This window comes from Coregonus clupeaformis, chromosome 31 (assembly GCF_020615455.1).
Source record: "Coregonus clupeaformis isolate EN_2021a chromosome 31, ASM2061545v1, whole genome shotgun sequence".
Lineage (NCBI taxonomy): Eukaryota > Metazoa > Chordata > Actinopteri > Salmoniformes > Salmonidae > Coregonus > Coregonus clupeaformis.
Window position 1 is genome coordinate 15,193,635 of NC_059222.1, and position 21,125 is coordinate 15,214,759.

The following is a 21,125-nucleotide window of genomic DNA, read 5'->3' on the forward strand; positions in this document are numbered from 1 at the left end:
TTCCCGGAGTCTGTTCTGGACTTGGGGACTGTGAAGAGACCCCTTGTGGTATGTCTTGTGGGGTATGCATGGGTGTCTGAGCTGTGTGCTAGTCATTTGAAGACAGCTCAGTGCTTTCAACATGTCAATACCTCTCACAAAGACAAGTAGTGATGCAGCCAATCTATCCACTACTTTGAGCCAGGAGAGATTGGCATGCATGCTATTGATGTTAGCTCTCCGTGTACATTTAAGGGCCAGTCGTGCTGCTCTGGGCCAACTGTAATTAGCCTATGTCCCTCTTTGTGGCACTTGACCATATGACTGGGCAGTAGTCCAGGTGCGACAAAACTAGGGCCTGTAGGAGTTGTTTTGTTGATAGCAATGTCAAGAAAGCAGAGCAGCGCTTTATTACTGACAGACCTCTCCCAATCTTAGCTACCGTTGCATCAATATGTTTTGACCATGACAGTTTACAATCCAGAGTTACTCCAAGCAGTTTAGTCTCCTCAACTTGCTCAATTTCCACATTATTCAGGGTTTAGCGAATGGTTTGTCCCAAATACAATGCTTTTAGTTTTTTAAATATACTGAGCAAAAATATAAACGCAACATGCAACAATTTCAAATATTTTACTGCGTTACAGTTCATATGAGGAAATCAGTCAATTGAAATAAATTCATTAGACCCTGATTTATGGATTTCACATGACTGGGAATACAGATATGCATCTGTTGGAAAATGGGCCTCACAATGGGCCTCAGGATCTCGTCACGGTATTTCTGTGCATTAAAATTGCCATTGATAAAATGAAATTGTGTTCGTTGTCCGTAACTTATGCCTGCCCATACCATAACCCCACCATGGGGCACTCTGTTCACAACGTTGACTTCAGCAAACCACTCGCCCACATGACGCCATACACGTGGTCTGCGGTTTTGAGGCCGGTTGGACCTACTGCCAAATTCTCTAAAACGATGTTGGAGGTGCCTTATGGTAGAGAAATTAACATTCAATTATCTGGCACCAGCTCTGGTGGACATTGCACGCTCCCTCAGAACTTGAGACATCTGTGGCATTGTGTTGTGTGACAAAACTGCACATTTTAGAGTGGCCTTTTATTGTCCCCAGCACAAGGTGCACCTATGTAATGATCATTCTGTTTAATTAGCTTCTTAGATGGATGCATTATCTTGGCAAAGGAGAAATGCTCACCAATAGGGATGTAAACAAATTTGTGCACAACATTTTAGAGAAATAAGCTTTTTGTGAGTATGGAACATTTCTGGGATCTTTTATTTCAGCTCATGAAACATTTTTGTTCAGTGTATTTAGTACTAGCTTATTACTTGCCACCAATTCTAAAGCTGACTGCAGCTCTTTGATAAGTGTTGCAGTGATTTCACTTGCTGTGGTAGTTGACATGTATAATGTTGAGTCATCAGCATACGTAGACACACAGGCTTTCCTCAGTGCCAGTGGCAGGTCATTAATAAAGATAGAAAAAAGTAAAGGGGCCTAGACAACTGCCCTGGGGAATGCCCGACTCTACCTGGATTATGTTGGAGAGGCTTCCATTAAAGAACAACCTCTGTGTTCTGTTAGACAGGTAACTCTCAATCCATGATATAGCATTTTCCAGCAGCAGATTATGATCGATAATGTCAAAAGCTGCACTGAAGTCTAACAAAACAGCTCCCACAAGCTTCTTATTATCAATTTATTTTAGCCAATCATCAGTCATTTGTGTAAGTGCCATACATGTTGAGTGCCCTTCCCTATAAGCGTGCTGAAAGACAATTGTTAATTTGTTTACTGTGAAATAGCATTGAATCTGGTGAAGCACAATCTTTTCAAAAGGTTTACTAAGGGCTGTTAGCAGGCTGATTGGCTGGCTGTTTGAGCCAGTATATGACCTTGGATGGAAACAGAAGAGAAGTTCAGAAGCGTGATCAGTAATGGGCGACAGTGACAGCAATGGTTCGAGTTCTTCTTCATATCACATGCTATAGGCTACTACGCTCATCCTGTCTCTCACACAATAAATATATGTTTTCCATTATTTTCACAGGATAAGAGCAAATGATGGACAACAGATTGTAAATAGCCCCCGAACAAAATCCTGTTAAATTAGTATTTAATGCCCATTTCAAATAAGAGCTTTGTTCCTGGGTTTAGACGACAAGCCAATTATAAGTAGAGCAAATATTTTTGAAGCATCGAAAATTATTTTTTTCTCTCAAGTTGAATGAATTTAGCAGGTTTTTCTCATTAAGGAAATTGTCCCCATAATCAGAGATAACACAGATTAATCATCTCCAGGAATTCTTTAGTCTGGCTTCATATTCTTTAAAGGTGGAGAGTGATTCTTGTGGAGTAAAGGAATGACAATTCCTCTGGTGTAGCACGGAGAGATATGATGGAAGTAGCATGCCATCTAAAATTGATTCTTTCCACATCTGGAAACCACTCTCTGCGCTGTGGTTTGGGTTTAGTGATTACGGGTGAGTCAGGACTTAGAACTAAATAGCCATCACACATTTACTGTATGTACCATTTGCTAGCGGAAAAATCCACTTGAAGCCACCACAACAACCTTTTCCCATTAACTTTGCCCATAGTGAGTCTTGCACATCACTTGGGCCTTATAATTTGCATTGGACAAGAAGTCTTCCACCATTTACATTTCAGTCAACACTCTTATCCAAAGCGACTTACAGTGGAGTGTATTCATGGGTGCCAAGGGAAGCCATGCTTCCCCAAAACATTTACCAAGAAAAAACTATATAAAATAATGTATCTTTAGTCTCTCTGTGTTTCATAATTTTCCTTCAATTCACAAGAGGCTGAATGTATCTCACCGGAGAAAGCATCCGAGCGAGCGAAACAGTGCCCCTCTGTCTCTGTATGTGTAGGCCATCTACAGTTGAAGTCGGAAGTTTACATACACCTTAGCCAAATACATTTAAACTCAGTTTTTCACAATTCCTGACATTTAATCCAAGTAAAAATGCCCTGTCTTAGGTCAGTTACGATCACCACTTTATTTTAAGAATGTGAAATGTCAGAATAATAGTAGAGAGAATTATTTATTTCAGCTTTTATTTATTTCCTCAAATTCCCAGTGGGTCAGAAGTTTACATACACTCAATTAGTATTTGGTAGCATTGCCTTTAAATTGATTAACTTGGGTCAAACGTTTCGGGTAGCCTTCCACAAGCGTCCCACAATAAGTTGGGTGAATTTTGGCCCATTCCTCCTGACAGAGCTGGTGTAACTGAATCAGGTTTGTAGGCCTCCTTGCTCGCACACGCTTTTTCAGTTCTGCCTACAAATTTTCTAGAGGATTGAAGTCAGGGCTTTGTGATGGCCACTCCAATACCTTGACTTTGTTGTCCTTAAGCCATTTTGCCACAACTTTGGAAGTATGCTTGGGGTCATTGTCCATTTGGAAGACCCATTTGCGACCAAGCTTTAACTTCCTGACTGATGTCTTGAGATGTTGCTTCAATATATCCACATCATTTTTCCTTCCTCATTTTCCTCCAATCATAACGATGGTCAATATGGCCAAACAGTTCTATTTTTGTTTCATCAGACCAGAGGACATTTCTCCAAGAAGTACGATCTTTGTCCCCATGTGCAGTTGCAAACCGTAGTCCGGCTTTTTTATGGCGGTTTTGGAGCAGTGGCTTCTTCCTTGCTGAGCGGCGTTTCAGGTTATGTCGATATAGGACTCGTTTTACTGTGGATATAGATAACTTTGTACCTGTTTCCTCCAGGTCCTTTGCTGTTGTTCTGGGATTGAGTTGCACTTTTCGCACCAAAGTACGTTCATCTCTAGGAGACAGAACGCATCTCCTTTCTGAGCGGTATGACGGCTGCGTGGTCCCATGGTGTTTATACTTGCGTACTATTGTTTGTACAGATGAACGTGGTACCTTCAGGCATTTGGAAATTGCTCCCAAGGATGAACCAGACTTGTGGAGGTCTACAATAATTTTTCTGAGGTCTTGGCCGATTTCTTTTGATTTTCCCATGATGTCAAGCAAAGAGGCACTGAGTTTGAAGGTAGGCCTTGAAATACATCCACAGGTACACCTCCAATTGAATCAAATGATGTCAATTAGCCTATCAGAAGCTTCTAAAGCCATGAAATTATTTTCTGGAATTTTCCAAGCTGTTTAAAAGCACAGTCAACTTATTGTATGTAAACTTCTGACCCACTGGAGTTGTGATACAATGAATTATAAGTGAAATAATCTGTCTGTAAACAATTGTTGGAAAAATTACTTGTGTCATGCACAAAGTAGATATCCTAACCGACTTTGCAAAACTATAGTTTGTTAAAAATAAATTTGTGGAGTGGTTGAAAAACAAGTTTTAATGACTCCAACCTAAGTGTATGTAAACTTCCGACTTCAACTGTATCTGATGCTGTCTGGTCAAAAAGAGTATGACATTGTTACCGCCCGTAGCATTGAATGCAAGGGAAGGAAGCCAGCGAACATTTGGCCTTCCTTGATAAAAAAAAAAGTAGAAAATAATATCCAATCAGCGTTGAGCTAAATTGAGTGAGCTTAACTGTGAATGGTCCTGGCGCACCCAAAATAAGTGTAACGGGAAGGTAGTTTGGATTTGGCTCCTCTCCAATCACATCACATCGAGAGCAATACATCATTGACAGAAACAACTTGAATTGTTGCATCTCGTTGTGTTGTCCGGTGGCTAGCTAGCTAGCTAAAATTGGCCCTTCCTAAATTAACCATGGATGGAGATAGGGGTTAGGACTGGTTTTACTTAATTCTCCGTACTGGCCAACAATTATAAAGGCGATTCTGATCCAACCATAAATTCATACATTGTTGTGCCCCTGGCCTGAGAGGATGGAAGTTCAGTATGTAGCTAGATGTAGAAGGCCTAGCTAATGTTGCCCCAAAAAAGGAAGTTAGGCTAGCGAGCAATCATTTTAGCCAGGTAGCCTAGGACAACAAAAAATTAAAGTGTGTACTGTATGACAGTCATAGACCGTTTCGTCAACATGAAAGAGAGGAGGATGGCATTGGCGTTTGTCAATAAGTAGGGTGAGTCAACATGTTTTTTCTACTTGCACGAACACACACAGAATTCAAAACCATGGACAGCCACATCATATTTAGCTTATGTTGATTGGACTACATTGTTTTTGGTATCTTTTAGTGGTCACTGTAAAATACTAAGCATAGGTGATTTGATGATGTTGAAGTTGAAATGGTGCTGAAATAGTGGAGGCAGCTCCTGTTTTGTTTGCGACTTGCGGTAACTCTCCGTGGTTCTAAATCAATAGTTGTTTAGTAGTCCGAGAATGTCAGAAATATAAACTTGCTTGAACATGCGGTAGGTCATGTAACTGTTTGTTACATGCAATATGATTTGTGGACTTCACAGGACAGATGTTGCTCTCAGGTTTTGTGATGAAACAAGGGTGTGGTTGAATTTATTCTGCCACGGTCTTCTTATTGTCTCGGCCTTAGGCCTATATATCATGATCGCAAGGCTTATGAACTAAAAGGTTATAGAGCAAACAATGCAATTATCACAACACATTGGTTCTAATATGGCTTTTTTTATGGCTTTGCTTCCCCGGGGATTTTACCCACGCACCACTACTGGCGACTTACAGGAGCAATTAGGGTTAAGTGCCTTGTACAAACGCACAACAATAGTTTTTTCACCTTGTCGGCTCAGGGATTCAAACCAGCAACCTTTCAGTTACTGGCCCAACATTCTTAATAGCTAGGCTACCTGCCTCCCAGTAGGGGAATGTGTAGGAGGGAGTAAAGGGAGAGGAGGCCTCCTCCATCAGCGCTGTCTATTGTCAGTGGAGACTAGTTCACTTTGAAAGAGGGAGCACAGCATTCAGCATCTGATAAAGACAGACAGCAGTTTAACACTAAAACACTTCAGCTGCCTCATGGCAGCTGCCTCTGGAATTACTGTGTGTGATGGTCCGTCGGCTGGCAGACATGATCACAACGGTGGCAGTTACCTCGAATCAAATAGAGCAGATATCCCTGCGCAGCCAGCTGTCTTTTCTGATTACTCTGCGCCAGCGGATGATGTCTAGTGGAACAAATGTGCAAATACTTTGGGATGTTCACCACTGACACGTGGCTTTTGTGCATGGTGTGTTGTAAGGCCTAATGCACATGCACAGTGACAGTAAACATAGAGCAGACGTAAACATGCCTTTTCACAGGTAGCTCCATCTGATCAGAGCAACACTAGTGCAATTTATGTCGTCACTGTGAAAACATCTAGATTGTGTTGATAGGCAATGAATATACACAGCAACACACTATGGCATTGTGAGCCTGTACACAAAACATTGGCTAGTTTTGATTATCTCTCAAAATGTAGTTTAATTTTAGGAAATTAATGACATGAATGGTAACCTAGTATAACCACAGAAACAGAGCAGCCAATAGCAATGAAGGCTTGTTGCTAAGGAACAACCAGAACATGTCCTCTGACTTTGTGATGATCTTCTCCTGATATCAAATCACACAGCATTACATTCAGGCCGAGACAGTGTTTCACCTAGATTGTTTTTCAACATGGGCCTCTTTAAACATTTCAATTTAAATCAATTTCCCCAATGCCTACAGGACCCCACCTATATAAAATGGTAGGGGAAACACTTGTGTTGAGTTCCTTTGGTATGATCAAGTTAAACGTCTAATGAATATAAAAATGTAAAGTGGGCAATGTATACTCTGACGTCTTTCCTTTACCCAGCATTTTAAAACTGAAAATCTTTGTCAAAAGAACAATACGTTATTCAGTTGGAAATGTCAAACAGTCAAAGACATGTTCTGTCAAAAATCATCGTCACAAAAGCCACTGTTAATATAGGAGCCAAAGAAAGCAGTAATGAGTGTGTTTATAAACTCTTTTTTTTCTGTGCGTGACATGTTTACTACATCTCCTACATTTAATTATAATCATTTGAGTGGCAGAGAGAACAAAGACAAGTACACATAATGAGTGGAGACAAAAAAATGAGTCATGCATTCCTTGATAAAGCTACTATCAATCATACTGTGAATAAATATTACTGTTCAGGAGCAGGCCTATTATTGTCCTCATCTTACCTTGAAGAAAGGATCCTACGGGAAGGAGGCAATGGTGGACATCAAATTGTTCACCACTGATGACCTTTCAAGACCAGTGCTTGACTTGGGCAGGAGCTCACCGGAGCGGAGTACTGGCACCTCAAATTGTCTACTGCTTGAGCTCCTGATCCTCTTATTGAATATTGGCTCAAAAGGATTGTGGAGTTCCTGCACCTAAATATAAACAGTACCAGCACCCAAAAGGAGTACTGGAACCTATTTCAGTTCAATTCAAGCACTGCTCAAGACCAATATTATTAATCTCCCTTAATAAAGATGGAAGGTCATTGAGCATGAGAAGAGGGGCATTGCCCTGGAAACCAAATGTGTAAGGAATCACACAGCATGCTACATCCTGTCAATAGATCTCAGGAGTTAATCATAAGGAGAGCCAACATATTGAGCCTAACACAGTGTGATATAAACTGCCTGTTGGGATCCATAGGAGGCTAAGTTACAATGGACCTCAATCATATACATGTTATTCCCTGGAGTTTGAGAGGATGGAACTACTACACTCTTAGAAAAAAGCGTTCCAAAAGGGTTCTTCGGCTGTCCCCATTGGAGAACCCTTTTTGGTTCCATGTAGAACCCTCTGTGGAAAAGGGTTCTACATGGAACCAAAAAGGGTTCTACTTGAAACCAAACAGGATTCTTCAATGGGTTCTCCTATGGGGACAGCCGAAGAACCCTTTTAGGTTCTAGATAGCACCTTTTTTTCTAAAAGTGTAGTATTAACCTGTATTTTCTGCCCATTGAAATGATTCTGTTTGGTATAGAGTACTGTGTTGAGCCTATTCAAACACATTTCTAAAACTGTAGTTATCCCCACAGGACCTCCAGCACATGGCGAGTAATCTTTGAAGTGACTTATGAAACCTACTAACATCATGAAATAAGAAAGGAGAGATTTTATTTTGTTGAATGATGTTGAGTGATCGATCAGGGAACACTTAGAGAAAAATAAACCTAATGTTTTTATTTATTATGTATTCCTTATCTCAGAACCCTCCTTTATATAATAAAGGAGTTGGACCTGCTGTATTAGGCAGCCAGTTGATAAGAGGACAAATGAAATGATACATCTTTATTAATCAATATCATTTTGTTTGTGCATTGAGGGAAATTGTAGCCTGAATCAATTTCCCTATCACGTCGTGCTTTGCACACTGTACAAAATGATGATAAAAAACAAGCACTAGCCTGACAACAATAGCCCACCTTTTTGTTCATCAATGAACAAACATATGGCCATGAAGGGTACAGGACCATCTTGAATGTATTGTTTGTGAACCAACATTTTAGTGTTAACAGCAATTCAGGGAATGGATCAGACGTAATGTTTTATTGTACTGTAAGAAATTAAACACGCTCTGCTCTTGCTGGTAGGTAGGCTGACTGGGGGAAGGGATGGTCGGGGAGAATGCATGGGTGTCTCCATGACAACAAAAAGCACTGCACTATTTTCCCTGCGGTTTCCTGCAGTTCTTTTGCCAACTAGAATACATTTTTCACATCAGCGTGCAGATATCATTCTGTGGGTGACACAACTTGTCATTTGTTTGTGCTTGTGAGAGTTCCTGGATGTAAGCACTGATCTGGTGGAAGCTTGAGGGTGGGTCAGGTGTCGTTGCTAATGGCATGAACGTTATCCACCATGTAGGTGCTGACACTCAGCGAAGACCAATAAAGGTTAAAAAAGGTATTTACGGTTACTAGAGCTATTAATTTGAGATAGTTTGGGATGGTCTGCACTTAGGAAGGAATCCTAATTTGAGACAGGAATGATTAACTTGATATTGTGTACATCATGCATTGATGTCAATGCAAGATTTGCACGAGTTATGAGCGACAAGCTCAAGCTACTTGTCTTTTAATTTTTAAAAATCATAATGCTAATCAGTTCAACACCCAGTGTTCATTGGGGCAGTGGCGTAGCACAGTTTTGCAAGGCCCCCCGCAATGTCCGAGCAAGGTATCAGCTACAGTGGGGAAAAAAAGTATTTAGTCAGCCACCAATTGTGCAAGTTCTCCCACTTAAAAAGATGAGAGAGGCCTGTAATTTTCATCATAGGTACACGTCAACTATGACAGACAAAATGAACATTCAAGAAAATCACATTGTAGGATTTTTAATGAATTTATTTGCAAATTACGTTTTCTGTAAGTCTTCACAAGGTTTTCACACACTGTTGCTGGTATTTTGGCCCATTCCTCCATGCAGATCTCCTCTAGAGCAGTGATGTTTTGGGGCTGTCGCTGGGCAACACAGACTTTCAACTCCCTCCAAAGATTTTCTATGGGGTTGAGATCTGGAGACTGGCTAGGCCACTCCAGGACCTTGAAATGCTTCTTACGAAGCCACTCCTTCGTTGCCCGGGCGGTGTGTTTGGGATCATTGTCATGCTGAAAGACCCAGCCACGTTTCATCTTCAATGCCCTTGCTGATGGAAGGAAGTTTTCACTCAAAATCTCACGATACATGGCCCCATTCATTCTTTCCTTTACACGGATCAGTCGTCCTGGTCCCTTTGCAGAAAAAACAGCCCCAAAGCATGATGTTTCCACCCCCATGCTTCACAGTAGGTATGGTGTTCTTTGGATGCAACTCAGCATTCTTTGTCCTCCAAACACGACGAGTTGAGTTTTTACCAAAAAGTTCTATTTTGGTTTCATCTGACCATATGACATTCTCCCAATCCTCTTCTGGATCATCCAAATGCACTGTAGCAACCTTCAGACGGGCCTGGACATGTACTGGCTTAAGCAGGGGGACACGTCTGGCACTGCAGGATTTGAGTCCCTGGCGGCGTAGTGTGTTACTGATGGTAGGCTTTGTTACTTTGGTCCCAGCTCTCTGCAGGTCATTCACTAGGTCCCCCCATGTGGTTCTGGGATTTTTGCTCACCGTTCTTGTGATCATTTTGACCCCACAGGGTGAGATCTTGCGTGGAGCCCCAGATCGAGGGAGATTATCAGTGGTCTTGTATGTCTTCCATTTCCTAATAATTGCTCCCACAGTTGATTTCTTCAAACCAAGCTGCTTACCTATTGCAGATTCAGTCTTCCCAGCCTGGTGCAGGTCTACAATTTTGTTTCTGGTGTCCTTTGACAGCTCTTTGGTCTTGGCCATAGTGGAGTTTGGAGTGTGACTGTTTGAGGTTGTGGACAGGTGTCTTTTATACTGATAACAAGTTCAAACAGGTGCCATTAATACAGGTAACGAGTGGAGGACAGAGGAGCCTCTTAAAGAAGAAGTTACAGGTCTGTGAGAGCCAGAAATCTTGCTTGTTTGTAGGTGACCAAATACTTATTTTCCACCATAATTTGCAAATAAGTTCATTAAAAATCCTACAATGTGATTTTCTGGAGAAAAGAATTCTCAATTTGTCTGTCATAGTTGACGTGTACCTATGATGAAAATTACAGGCCTCTCTCATCTTTTTAAGTGGGAGAACTTGCACAATTGGTGGCTGACTAAATACTTTTTTTCCTCCACTGTATCACACCATGTAAAGGAACAACTTTTTTTAAAAACACTTTATAAAGTGTAACTAACTGGATTTATGTCAACTCCGTCAGACACATTAAAAGGCATTTCATTTTTACAATTATTGTCCAAAAAGTGTTTAAAGGCATTGGTTGTTTAACTCTCACATTAGATATGTAATACAAATACAAATCTGCAAACTTATTTTTGTTTTGTTTTATAGCACTATTAAATGCTCCAGGGCTAATTTCTTAAGCATTTTGGCATATTTTTCTACATTTAGAACATAAAACAACATTTAAACATCAAACATTATCCCTTAGGTCTAGCACAGCAAATACTTAAATGGTTTAAGCATATGTTGCAGACCTTAAGGGGGTTAGCCATCAGTGATGGAGTTGACAACAGATACTCAAAACAGACATATTTTTGCCTCTAAAAATAAAAGTTCAATACAAACATTTGTAAAATATGAAAAATTATTAATTTGAAAATCCCCAAATAAAAACATAACCATTCTATCAGATCTTTCAGCACTCTGACGGAGTTGACGTTAGACAAAAATCTGACAGAGTTTATGTTTTACGGAGTGGTACACACAGTAGCAATTTTGTTTTTCCTGAATTGCTTTATAGCTCTAAAACCTATTTAAATGGAACATATTTCAACCAAAATTCATATTCTATTTTAATCAATCAGGCAGGCAGATGGAGTTGACAGTTTATGGTTGTGACCATGATGATTCCAATATTGTTTGTCAAAAGTAGACCAAGAGTGGTCCTGTTGCACTACATGTAACGAGGACATGAATAAGGGGTCCTTATGGTATAGCTGACCCCGCGCATTCATGATTAATTCATGATTTTAGACTAATCTGATGGATTAAACCAAATCTCCAGACACATCTTTTAGGACTCAAATGGACATTAATACTATTTGGTTTATATATATGAAAGTATTTAGAACATTCTCAAAACAAATCTTTTATTTTATATAATGCCCCTACATTTTAATGTTAAGCTCAAATAATGCAACAAAATAAAAGTTTCACTACCACACAAGGATTATCCCGATTTTCAAGAATCCCTGAGCTAATTTCCTGCTATTCTACACATTTTGCCATGAGGCTGAGAGAGGCTGACAGAAAAATGCTGTTGAAGCCACCGTGCCTCCAAAATATTTTTGAAGCTATAGAAATGAATGTATTAATGTCACCTTAATGCAAACTTGTAAATTATATTATGTGAACTAAAAATACAAATAAAAAATTCAAAAATATATAAAAACATTTTCCTTAATGTATAATTTTGAGAGATTACTAATGTTACTGTCCCCACTACAACAAAACAATACTTAAATTAATGTAATTCAAACATTTATTTGAAATACTGTAGAATTACATTCATTCCTATGGAGGACTGCTCCTACTGGTGAGTGCTAATATGGCTGACTGGTGGCTTCAAAGCCTCTCAATGGCCAATACATATAGCATCAGCAATCCAGGGTTTATATACATCATTGGCTACACCAGTGCATTGGGTTAAATGGAGGACTTTGTGAGTGTATTCGGAATTCCCCAATGGAGTTGCCTCTCGGGGTTGTGCTTACATAGTGAAGCGCAGCAATGTGGCTAATGTTCAGTAGGTAACACCGTACCGAAACTTGTGCTGTGGATAACAAATATCTGTATTCTTATTGAACAAGTTCAGGTAGTAGTACGTCTGAATAAGACTGAACTCGACCTAGGAGTCTTAGACTACTGTATGTCGTCAGCAGAGATCAGTTGGTCATCATTTCCTCTTATTGATCAAATAATAAATTAAGCAGGTGGATGCTGGTGTACTACTAAGGCTACTGCAAACACCCCTGGCTGAAGAAGACATTTCTGAGTAACAGCGTTGATTTACTGTTGACCTTAACCTTGTGGGATTATGGCTGGTGAATGGAGATGCTCCAATGATTCAAGGCTTTGTTGTGTTTCTGAAATGTTCAATCTCTTTCTAGCTCAGGCCGTTATGACTACAGCTGTGCTAACATAATTGCAAAAAGGTTTTCTAATGATCAATTAGCCTTTTAAAATGATAAACTTGGATTAGTAAACACAACGTGCCATTGGAACACAGGACTGATGGTTGCTGATAATGGGCCTCTGTAGATATTCCATTAAAAATCAGCTGTTTCCAGCTACAATAGCCATTTACAACATTAATAATGTCTACACTGTATTTCTGATCAATTTTCTGTTATTTTAATGGATAAAAAAATTGCTTTTCTTTCGAAAACAAGGACATTTCTAAGTGACCCCAAACTTTTGAACGGTAGTGTACGTCGTCATGAAGTGCTTCGAAAGGCTAGTCAAAGACTACATCACCTCATCCAATTCGCCTACCGCCCCAACAGATCCACGGACGACGCAATTGCCATTGCCTTGCACACTGCCCTCACCCACCTGGACAATAGGAATGCATATGTGAGGATGCTGTTCATCGACTACAGCTCGGCCTTCAATACCATAGTACCCTCTAAGCTCACCACAAAACTCACAGCCCTGGGACTGAACTCCTCCATATGCAACTGGGTCCTGGACTTCCTGACCGGCCGCCCCCAGGTGGTAAAGGTAGGCAACATTACCTCCTCCATACTGATCCTCAACACGGGGGCCCCACAAGGGTGCATCCCCAGTCCACTCCTGTACTCCCTGTATACCCATGACTGCGTGGCCTCACACAGTTCCAACTCCATCATCAAGTTCGCCGACGACACAACAGTAGTAGGTCTGATTACCAACAACGACAAGACGGCCTACAGGGAGGAGGTAGGCACTCTGATGGTGTGGTGCCAGGTAAACAACCTCTCCCTCAATGTCAGCAAAACAAAGGAGCTGATTGTTGACTTCAGGAGGAACCAGCTGGGCATGCCCCCATCCTCAACGGGCCCGCGTTGAAGACAGTCAAAAACGTCAAGTTCCTTGGCGTACACATCTCAGAGGAGCTAAAATGGTCAAACCACATGGACACGTGGTGAATAAGGCACGACAGCGACTATTTAACCTCAGGAGGCTGAAGAATTTCGACCTGTCGCAGAGGGCCCTCTCAGTGTTCTACAGGAGCACCATCGAGAGCATACTAGTCAGCTACCTGCTAAGCCCCCCCAGCAGCTTTGCAGTTCTTGACACACTCAAACCGATGTGCATGGCACCTACTACCATACCCCGTTCAAAGGATCTTAAATATTTTGTCTTGCCCATTCACCCTCTGAATGGAACGCATGGGCGGCAGGTAGCCTAGCGATTAAGAGCGTTGGGCCAGTAACCGAAAGGTTGCTGGTTTGAATCCCTGAGCCTGCAAGGTGGAAAAATCTGCCGTTCTTACATTTACATTTTAGTCATTTAGCAGACGCTCTTATCCAGAGCGACTTACAGTTAGTGAGTGCATACATTTTCATACTGCCCCCCCGTGGGAAACGAACCCACAACCCTGGCATTGCAAGCGCCATGCTCTACCAACTGAGCTTCCTTGCGCAAGGAAGTTAATGCCCAACATTTGCTCCCCGGGTGCTGATGATGTTGATTAAGGCAGCCCCCCTGCACCTCTCTGATTCAGAGGTCATTATTTAACCTATCTCCTCCCCTTCAGCTACACTGATTGAAGTGGATTTAACAAGTGACATCAATAAAGGAACATAGCTTTCACCTGGATTCACCTGGTCAGTCTATGTCATGTTCCTAATGTGTTGTACACTCAGTGTATATTTATCATTGTCACAGTTGTAAATATGTACACTACCGGTCAAAAGTTTTAGAAGACCTACTCATTCAAGGGTTGTTCTTCATTTTTACTTTTTTCTACATTGTAGAAAAATAGTGAAGACATCAAAACTATTAAATAACACATGGAATCATGTAGTGTTAAACAAATAAAAAATATATTTTATATTTGAGATTCTTTGCCTTGATGACAGCTTTGCACACTCTTGGCATTCTCTCAATCAGCTTCACCTGGAATGCATTTCCAACAGTCTTGAAGGAGTTCCCACATATGCTCCTCTTTACATGTTCTCAAAGTAAAGTGTTTATGAGAGTTAAATACCAATAATGACAAATGATGTCAAACTCCTATGCAGCCAATTGCAGCCTATTGTGCCACATCAATGGTTTCTTTGATAGCTAATATTATTATGGTGACTCCACAAGGGTCTGGAAATCCGTTGCATTATAGCTGAATCCAAATGCTTTCATTTCTGACTGTTCGAGGCACTGCAGTTGTCTGTGATAGCAATAAAATGCTATCTTTTACAGCAGTCCACTAGGCTATATAAAATTACACATAGTGCAATGCTCTGATAGCCTATTGACAAAATGTTTGCAATATATATATTTTTAAGGATGGCCTTCAGCACATACTGTAGTTGCAATGAATTCCCTTTAATTACAGGCTGAATAATGTAGCCATTTACTGGTCAATATCATGATTTACGTGTGCCATTCCTTCACATGCTCTGTTCAGAATAATTATTGAGCATGGTGCCATATTCGTCTATCAACAACCTGTTTCTTTCAATTTACCACATAATATTCTACATTATTTAAAAGATAACAGATTCCTCATGATATCCCCTTTTATGGCGGGTTCCTGTCAATCGATTTTCCTATTAAACTATGAAATGTACACATACTAACCTAACCTAGACTAGGCTAGGATTTACCAAGCATCAGGACAATATTGTCAGGGCAGTGTAGGCTGATATCTTACCTGATAATGACATACATGACGAGCACGTTTCCCACCAGACCAAGCACACACACGATAGAGTAAAGAGTCGTGATTATAACCGCGATGATCACTGGTGTCGAGTCTTTGGCCAGGTTGTCTGTTCTCTCACATTTGGCATCCAAACTCATGTTATCGCTGAAGTTCCGACAAAAAACACTATTGTTCATCATAGCCAAATTTGAGAAATGGTACGGATTGTCCGACGTGTTGCCACTGCTTTCCATGGTCAGTTGAAGCTGTCCCGGCTGAGGCGCTCAGGACCAAAAATCTCGCAACGATTCTCTCACGTTCAAGGCTGCACCGTGTGAGTTTCAAGGCGTTTTTGTGTCACACCAAGTACCTATACGCACGAGTTATGGGACGTGTATGAAACATAAATGCATATTACCAGTTCCCCCTAGTGCGTTTTCTCAATTTATCAAGCAAAATGACGTCACTCCAGGTACCACCCCCGAGGCACTGGCGTTAGAAAGCGGTAATTGCCTACAGTGAAGCATTAGCCTTTAGAATTATTTAACATTATTGCAAGTGCGCTACAGTAGACTGCATACATTTTCAAACTCAGCCCTTACGAAAAAATATTTGAGTCAGAGTGCAGTATAACTGCAGTACACTGCAGTATAACTGTAGTTAATAACTGCAAATACTGCATCCAAAATAACACCGTTTTTTTACTGCAGTAATTTTGCAGTGTAACTGCAGTTCAGCTGCAGTACACTGCAGTTATTCTGCAATGACTGATTCCAAAATACTCCAGTCGACTGCAGTTCCTGTACTTTTACTGCAGTTTCAAAACTGCAATCTTTTTTTGTAAGGGAGGTCAATCTGAAGAGCAGCTGTATACCCTCACCTATAGGCTACATGTGAAAGTGTAGTTGAAAGCATAGTAGCCAACCTAGCTAGCACATTTGGTTCCTTTGAAATTTTGGGAACTTAAGTTTTTGGTTTCCCATTGGTTCTGGGAACGAAGCCATACGTTTCCTGACCATTAAAACAGAACGTTTTTTAAAATGTGAAAATTTAGACTTTTCTGGGAACTAACATTTTTAGGTTGCAGGGAATTTCAGATAATTTTTTTCTATGGTTCCCAGATTTTTTTTGTGGGGTTTTTATTAACATTCTGAGAATGGAAATTGGAGGTTATGTAATAATATTTTTCATAACATTACTGTTCTGAACTCCAAGCACAGATGGAAATTCATTTGCTTAGGCATTAATCAAGCAAACACATTCCTTTTTTTATTATGGCATGGCATCAATGAGATTTGAACCTATGATCTTCTGCTCTCTACCCATGGAATTAGTCCACTGCACCACCATGTTATTTTTACTAATACAAAGCTGTCAATTTAAGTCTATTCAAAGAGACCCTATTTTAAAGGAAACAAGCACTCATTAAGATCAATTAATTGGTGCGGCCAACACACCTGAACACACTCAACACGATAGAGGATAGAGTTTTGTTGATGCTGAGAACGGCATGTATATGTTTTTAAATAACATTTTTAGAATGTTCTTTGAACATGTGTTTTTTATGGAAAGTTTTCTTAACATTCTGAGAACATGACTTTAAATAGAACCATGAGGAAATCTGCAGAAAACGCTATGCTGAAGTACTGGAAATCCCACAGAAGAACTTGGTTCTTAACATTCGCTGAATGTTTTGAGAACATGACTTTAAATAGAACCATGAGGAAACCTGCAGAAAACGCTATGCTGAAGTACTGGAAATCCCACAGAAGAACTTGGTTCTTAACGTTCGCTGAACGTTTTGAGAACATTACTTTAAATAGAACCATGAGGAAACATGTAGGAAACGTTATGGGAAGGTTGTATGCAAAATAACCATAGGACAACCACGCTCTCACCAAGCGCTAAGAAACAAAATCAAATCAAACTTTATTTGTCACATGCGCTGAATACAACAGGTGTAGTAGACATTACCGTGAAATGCTTACTTACAAGCCCTTAACTAACAATGCAGTTGAAGAAAGAGTTAAGAAAATATTTACCAAATAAACGAAAGTAAAAAATAATAAAAAGTAACAGAATAAAATAACAATAACGAGGCTATATACAGGGGGTACCGGTACCGAGTCAATGTGCGGGGGTACAGGTTAGTCAAGGTAATTTGTACATGTAGGTAGGGGTAAAGTGACTATACATAGATAATAGACAGCGGGTAGCAGCAGTGTAAAAACAAATGGAGGGGGGTTGTCAATATAAATAGTCCGGTTGGCCATTTGATTAATTGTTCGGCTGTCTTATGGCTTAGGGGTAGAAGCTGTTAAGGAGCCTTTTGGTCCTAGACTTGGCGCTCTGGTACCGCTTGCCGTGTAGTAGCAGAGAGAACAGTCTATGACTTGGGTGACTGGAGTCTTTGACAATTTTTGGGGCTTTCCTCTGACACCGCCTAGTATATAGGTCCTGGATGGCAGGAAGCTTGGCCCCAGTGATGTACTGGGCCATACGCACTACCCTCTGTAGCGCCTTACGGTCAGATGCCGAGCAGTTGCCATACCAGGCGGTGATGCAACTGGTCAGGATGCTCTCGATAGTGCAGCTGTATAACTTTTTGAGGATCTGGGGACCCATGCCAAATCTTTTCAGTCTTCACGACTGTCTTGGTGTGTTTGGACCATGATAGTTTGTTGGTGATGTGGACACCAAGGAACTTGAAACTCTCAGCCCGATCCACTACAGCCCCATCGATGTTAATGAGGGCCTGTTCGGCCCGCCTTTTCCTGTAATCCACGATCAGCTCCTTTGTCTTGCTCACATTGAGGGAGAGGTTGTTGTCCTGGCACCACACTGCCAGGTCTCTGACCTCCTCCCTATAGGCTGTCTCATCGTTGTCGGTGATCAGGCCTACCACTGTTGTGTTGTCAGCAAACTTAATGATGGTGTTGGAGTTGTGTTTGGCCACGCAGTTGTAGGTGAACAGGGAGTACAGGAGGGGACTAAGCACGCACCCCTGAAGGGTCCCAGTGTTGAGATCAGCGTGGCAGACGTGTTGTTGCCTACACTTACCACCTGGGGGCGGCCCGTCAGAAAGTCCAGGATCCAGTTGCAGAGGGAGGTGTTTAGTCCCAGGGTCCTTAGCTTATTGATGAGCTTTGTGGGCACAATGGTGTTGTACGCTGAGCTGTAGTCAATGAACAGCATTCTCACATAGGTGTTCCTTTTGTCCAGGTGTGAAAAGACAGTGTGGAGTGCGATTGAGATTGCGTCATCTGTGGATCTGTTGGGGCGGTATGCGAATTGGAGTGGGTCTAGGGTATCCGGGATTATGCTGTTGATGTAACATATGGTTCTCAGAACGTTATGTGCTAGCTTGGTAAGCTACCAATATCAGAAAGATATAGGCTACAAAGATGTGGTAGTGGTGGTGATGATGATGAGGGCAGTTTGAGGTATTCTTATAGTCAATGTTTTGTGTTGCATTGTAATTACATTATAAGTGAAAGAGGTCTGGTACCCACAGTTCTATAATCCAATAGTCATTGATTTGAATCATGATAATGCAACTCTGTGTTACATTACTATTTCTGGGAAATGTTAAGTGGATTACATTTATTTGTTAAACGTATTGAAGGCCGAGTAACTTTGGTACAGAACAAAGCAGCTGGGAAAGGGGATACCTAGTCAGTTGCACAACTGAATGCATTCAACAAAAATGTGTCTTCCGAATGTAACCCAACCCCCACCTTGCTCAAGGGCAGAACAGCAGATTTTTCCATCTTGCCAGCTCAGGAATTCGATCATGCAACTTTCCGGTTGCTGTACCAACGCTCTAACCGCTAGACTACCTGCCGTCCCAAGAGACACCTAAGACATTTTAAGTTACGACAATTGTCACAGTGAGTCCAATTTTTTTGTCATTTGCAAACCTAGACAATGAGTGTTGATGTGATGTTTCTTTCCAAAATATTTCAAATCATCACATTAAAATCATCTATCACAGCTGTAGATCACAAGCCCAGTTTTTAGTTACATCACAAAACATTTTTTTCAAGGCTTTGTAGTAATGTATGATCATAGGAGTCTACTGCTCTAAATGGCTCAGAGAGCTACAGCTACGTGTTAGGTACTGTACTGTAAAGGGCTGATTGTTGTCCCATATTATATTGCTATCTGATTAAGGTTATACATTGTGTGGAATTCAGGCAAGTAGCTGGCATCTTATAGTTAACCGATATTTTGGTTCTGGACTAATGACTTATTCCTGTTACAGGAAGAACAAATTCTTATTTCCAATTACGGCCTGGCAAAGCATGTGTTTGGATAGCCATAGCCTAGCGGTGAAGAGTGATGGGCCAGTAACCAGAGGAAAGCAGTAAACTCCCTGGGTGCTGTGAATGTTGATTAAGGCAGCCCCCTGCACCTCTCTGATTCAGAGGGGTTGGGTTGAATGCATTCAGTTGTGCAACTGACTAGGTAGTCCCTTTCCCCATACTGTCTAAAGAGATTGTGTTGTCAGTATGGCTAGTGTTTGGGGTGAATAATGAGGTACTTTCTGTAACATTACTGTGCAAAAAAGCAGACCAGAATTCAAGTTTTATTTTATATACTTTAGCTGCATTTGATTGAGCTTGCCTGGGTCAATGGAACCAAAGCTGGATCTTCACAACAAGAGGGCTCTATCTGTCAGACCTGGGTTCAAATAGTATATATTTCAAAAACGTTGAAATTGTTTGATGAAGCCAGCCTGGAGTGCTAAATGGGCGGGAAATGTACTTTTGGGGCTATATCATTGCACCAGAAATGCTTAATCAAACACTTAAAGTATATGAAATAAAACAAATTCTATTTAAACCCAGGTGTGACAAACAGAGCCCTCTTGTAGTGAAGATTCATTGAAATTGTAATTACAATATCTCTTATGGAGATGTACTTTTAGGAGCTTCAAAAACATGCCTCAAGCATCAGCTTGGAACCGTGGTCTCCCTTAACAACATAGACCATAATGATCTCTTGACACTTCAACTATCTTCTAGTAATGCATTTCAGTTAAGAGGTTTGCTGTTTGATGTTTGATTAGGATTTCAATATGTCTGAGACATCAAAAGGATACTTTATTGTCCATTTTCTTTTCAGATCATGGAAATGTGTCTTTTTGCATTTTACATTTACATTTTATATTTTGTTCTAGTGATCAGACACTCTTATCTAGAGTGACTTACAGTCAGTGGATTCATCGAAGGTAGGTGAGACAATCACATATCACATTGGCTTTTAAACCCAACTCCCTGAGAAACACACGCACACACACACAACCTGAGCGGTTGGAAGCCAGGGTTTATTTTATTTCTTTATTGGATTTTTTCTTTTCAGCTCAGTGGACATAAATCACACTATATTAGGGACTTTTACAAAAACACATACAGTTCAAACATTGTAATAGAAACAAGAGAATTTCATGACACTGTAAACAGGTGCCTTGCTTAAGGTAGATGGCATCTAAGACACAATTGCCACCAAACTTCTCCCCACCAGATTTACCCGTTGGACTTGGGATCTCTACCCTCTAGGCTAAATACACTGTAAAACCATGAAACATGTGACATATTTATTACCTACACGTCAGTGTTTAAAACTTAAACACTAGGCATTTAGATTTGCCAATATATGGTCTCATCTTAAACACAGGCGTTTAGAATGCAAGATTAAACATGATAGTCAGCTTTTTCCAGTCAGTTTCCAACCAGGCAAACACGTATATCTCCTAA

General features: G+C 40.7%; 1 protein-coding gene across 2 annotated transcripts in view; it reads right to left on the minus strand.

The window, feature by feature from the left end:
* The window catches only part of oprm1 (opioid receptor, mu 1), a 41,524-nt gene extending 25,701 nt beyond the window's left edge, over nt 1–15,823 (minus strand). For both annotated transcript variants that reach the window (XM_041858978.1, XM_041858977.1), the window contains exon 1: nt 15,376–15,823. In XM_041858978.1, the coding sequence (XP_041714912.1) occupies nt 15,376–15,620 (245 nt within the window). In that variant the 5' untranslated portion in view covers nt 15,621–15,823. The remainder of the gene's footprint in view (nt 1–15,375) is intronic.
* Nucleotides 15,824–21,125: the final 5,302 nt, after the last annotated feature.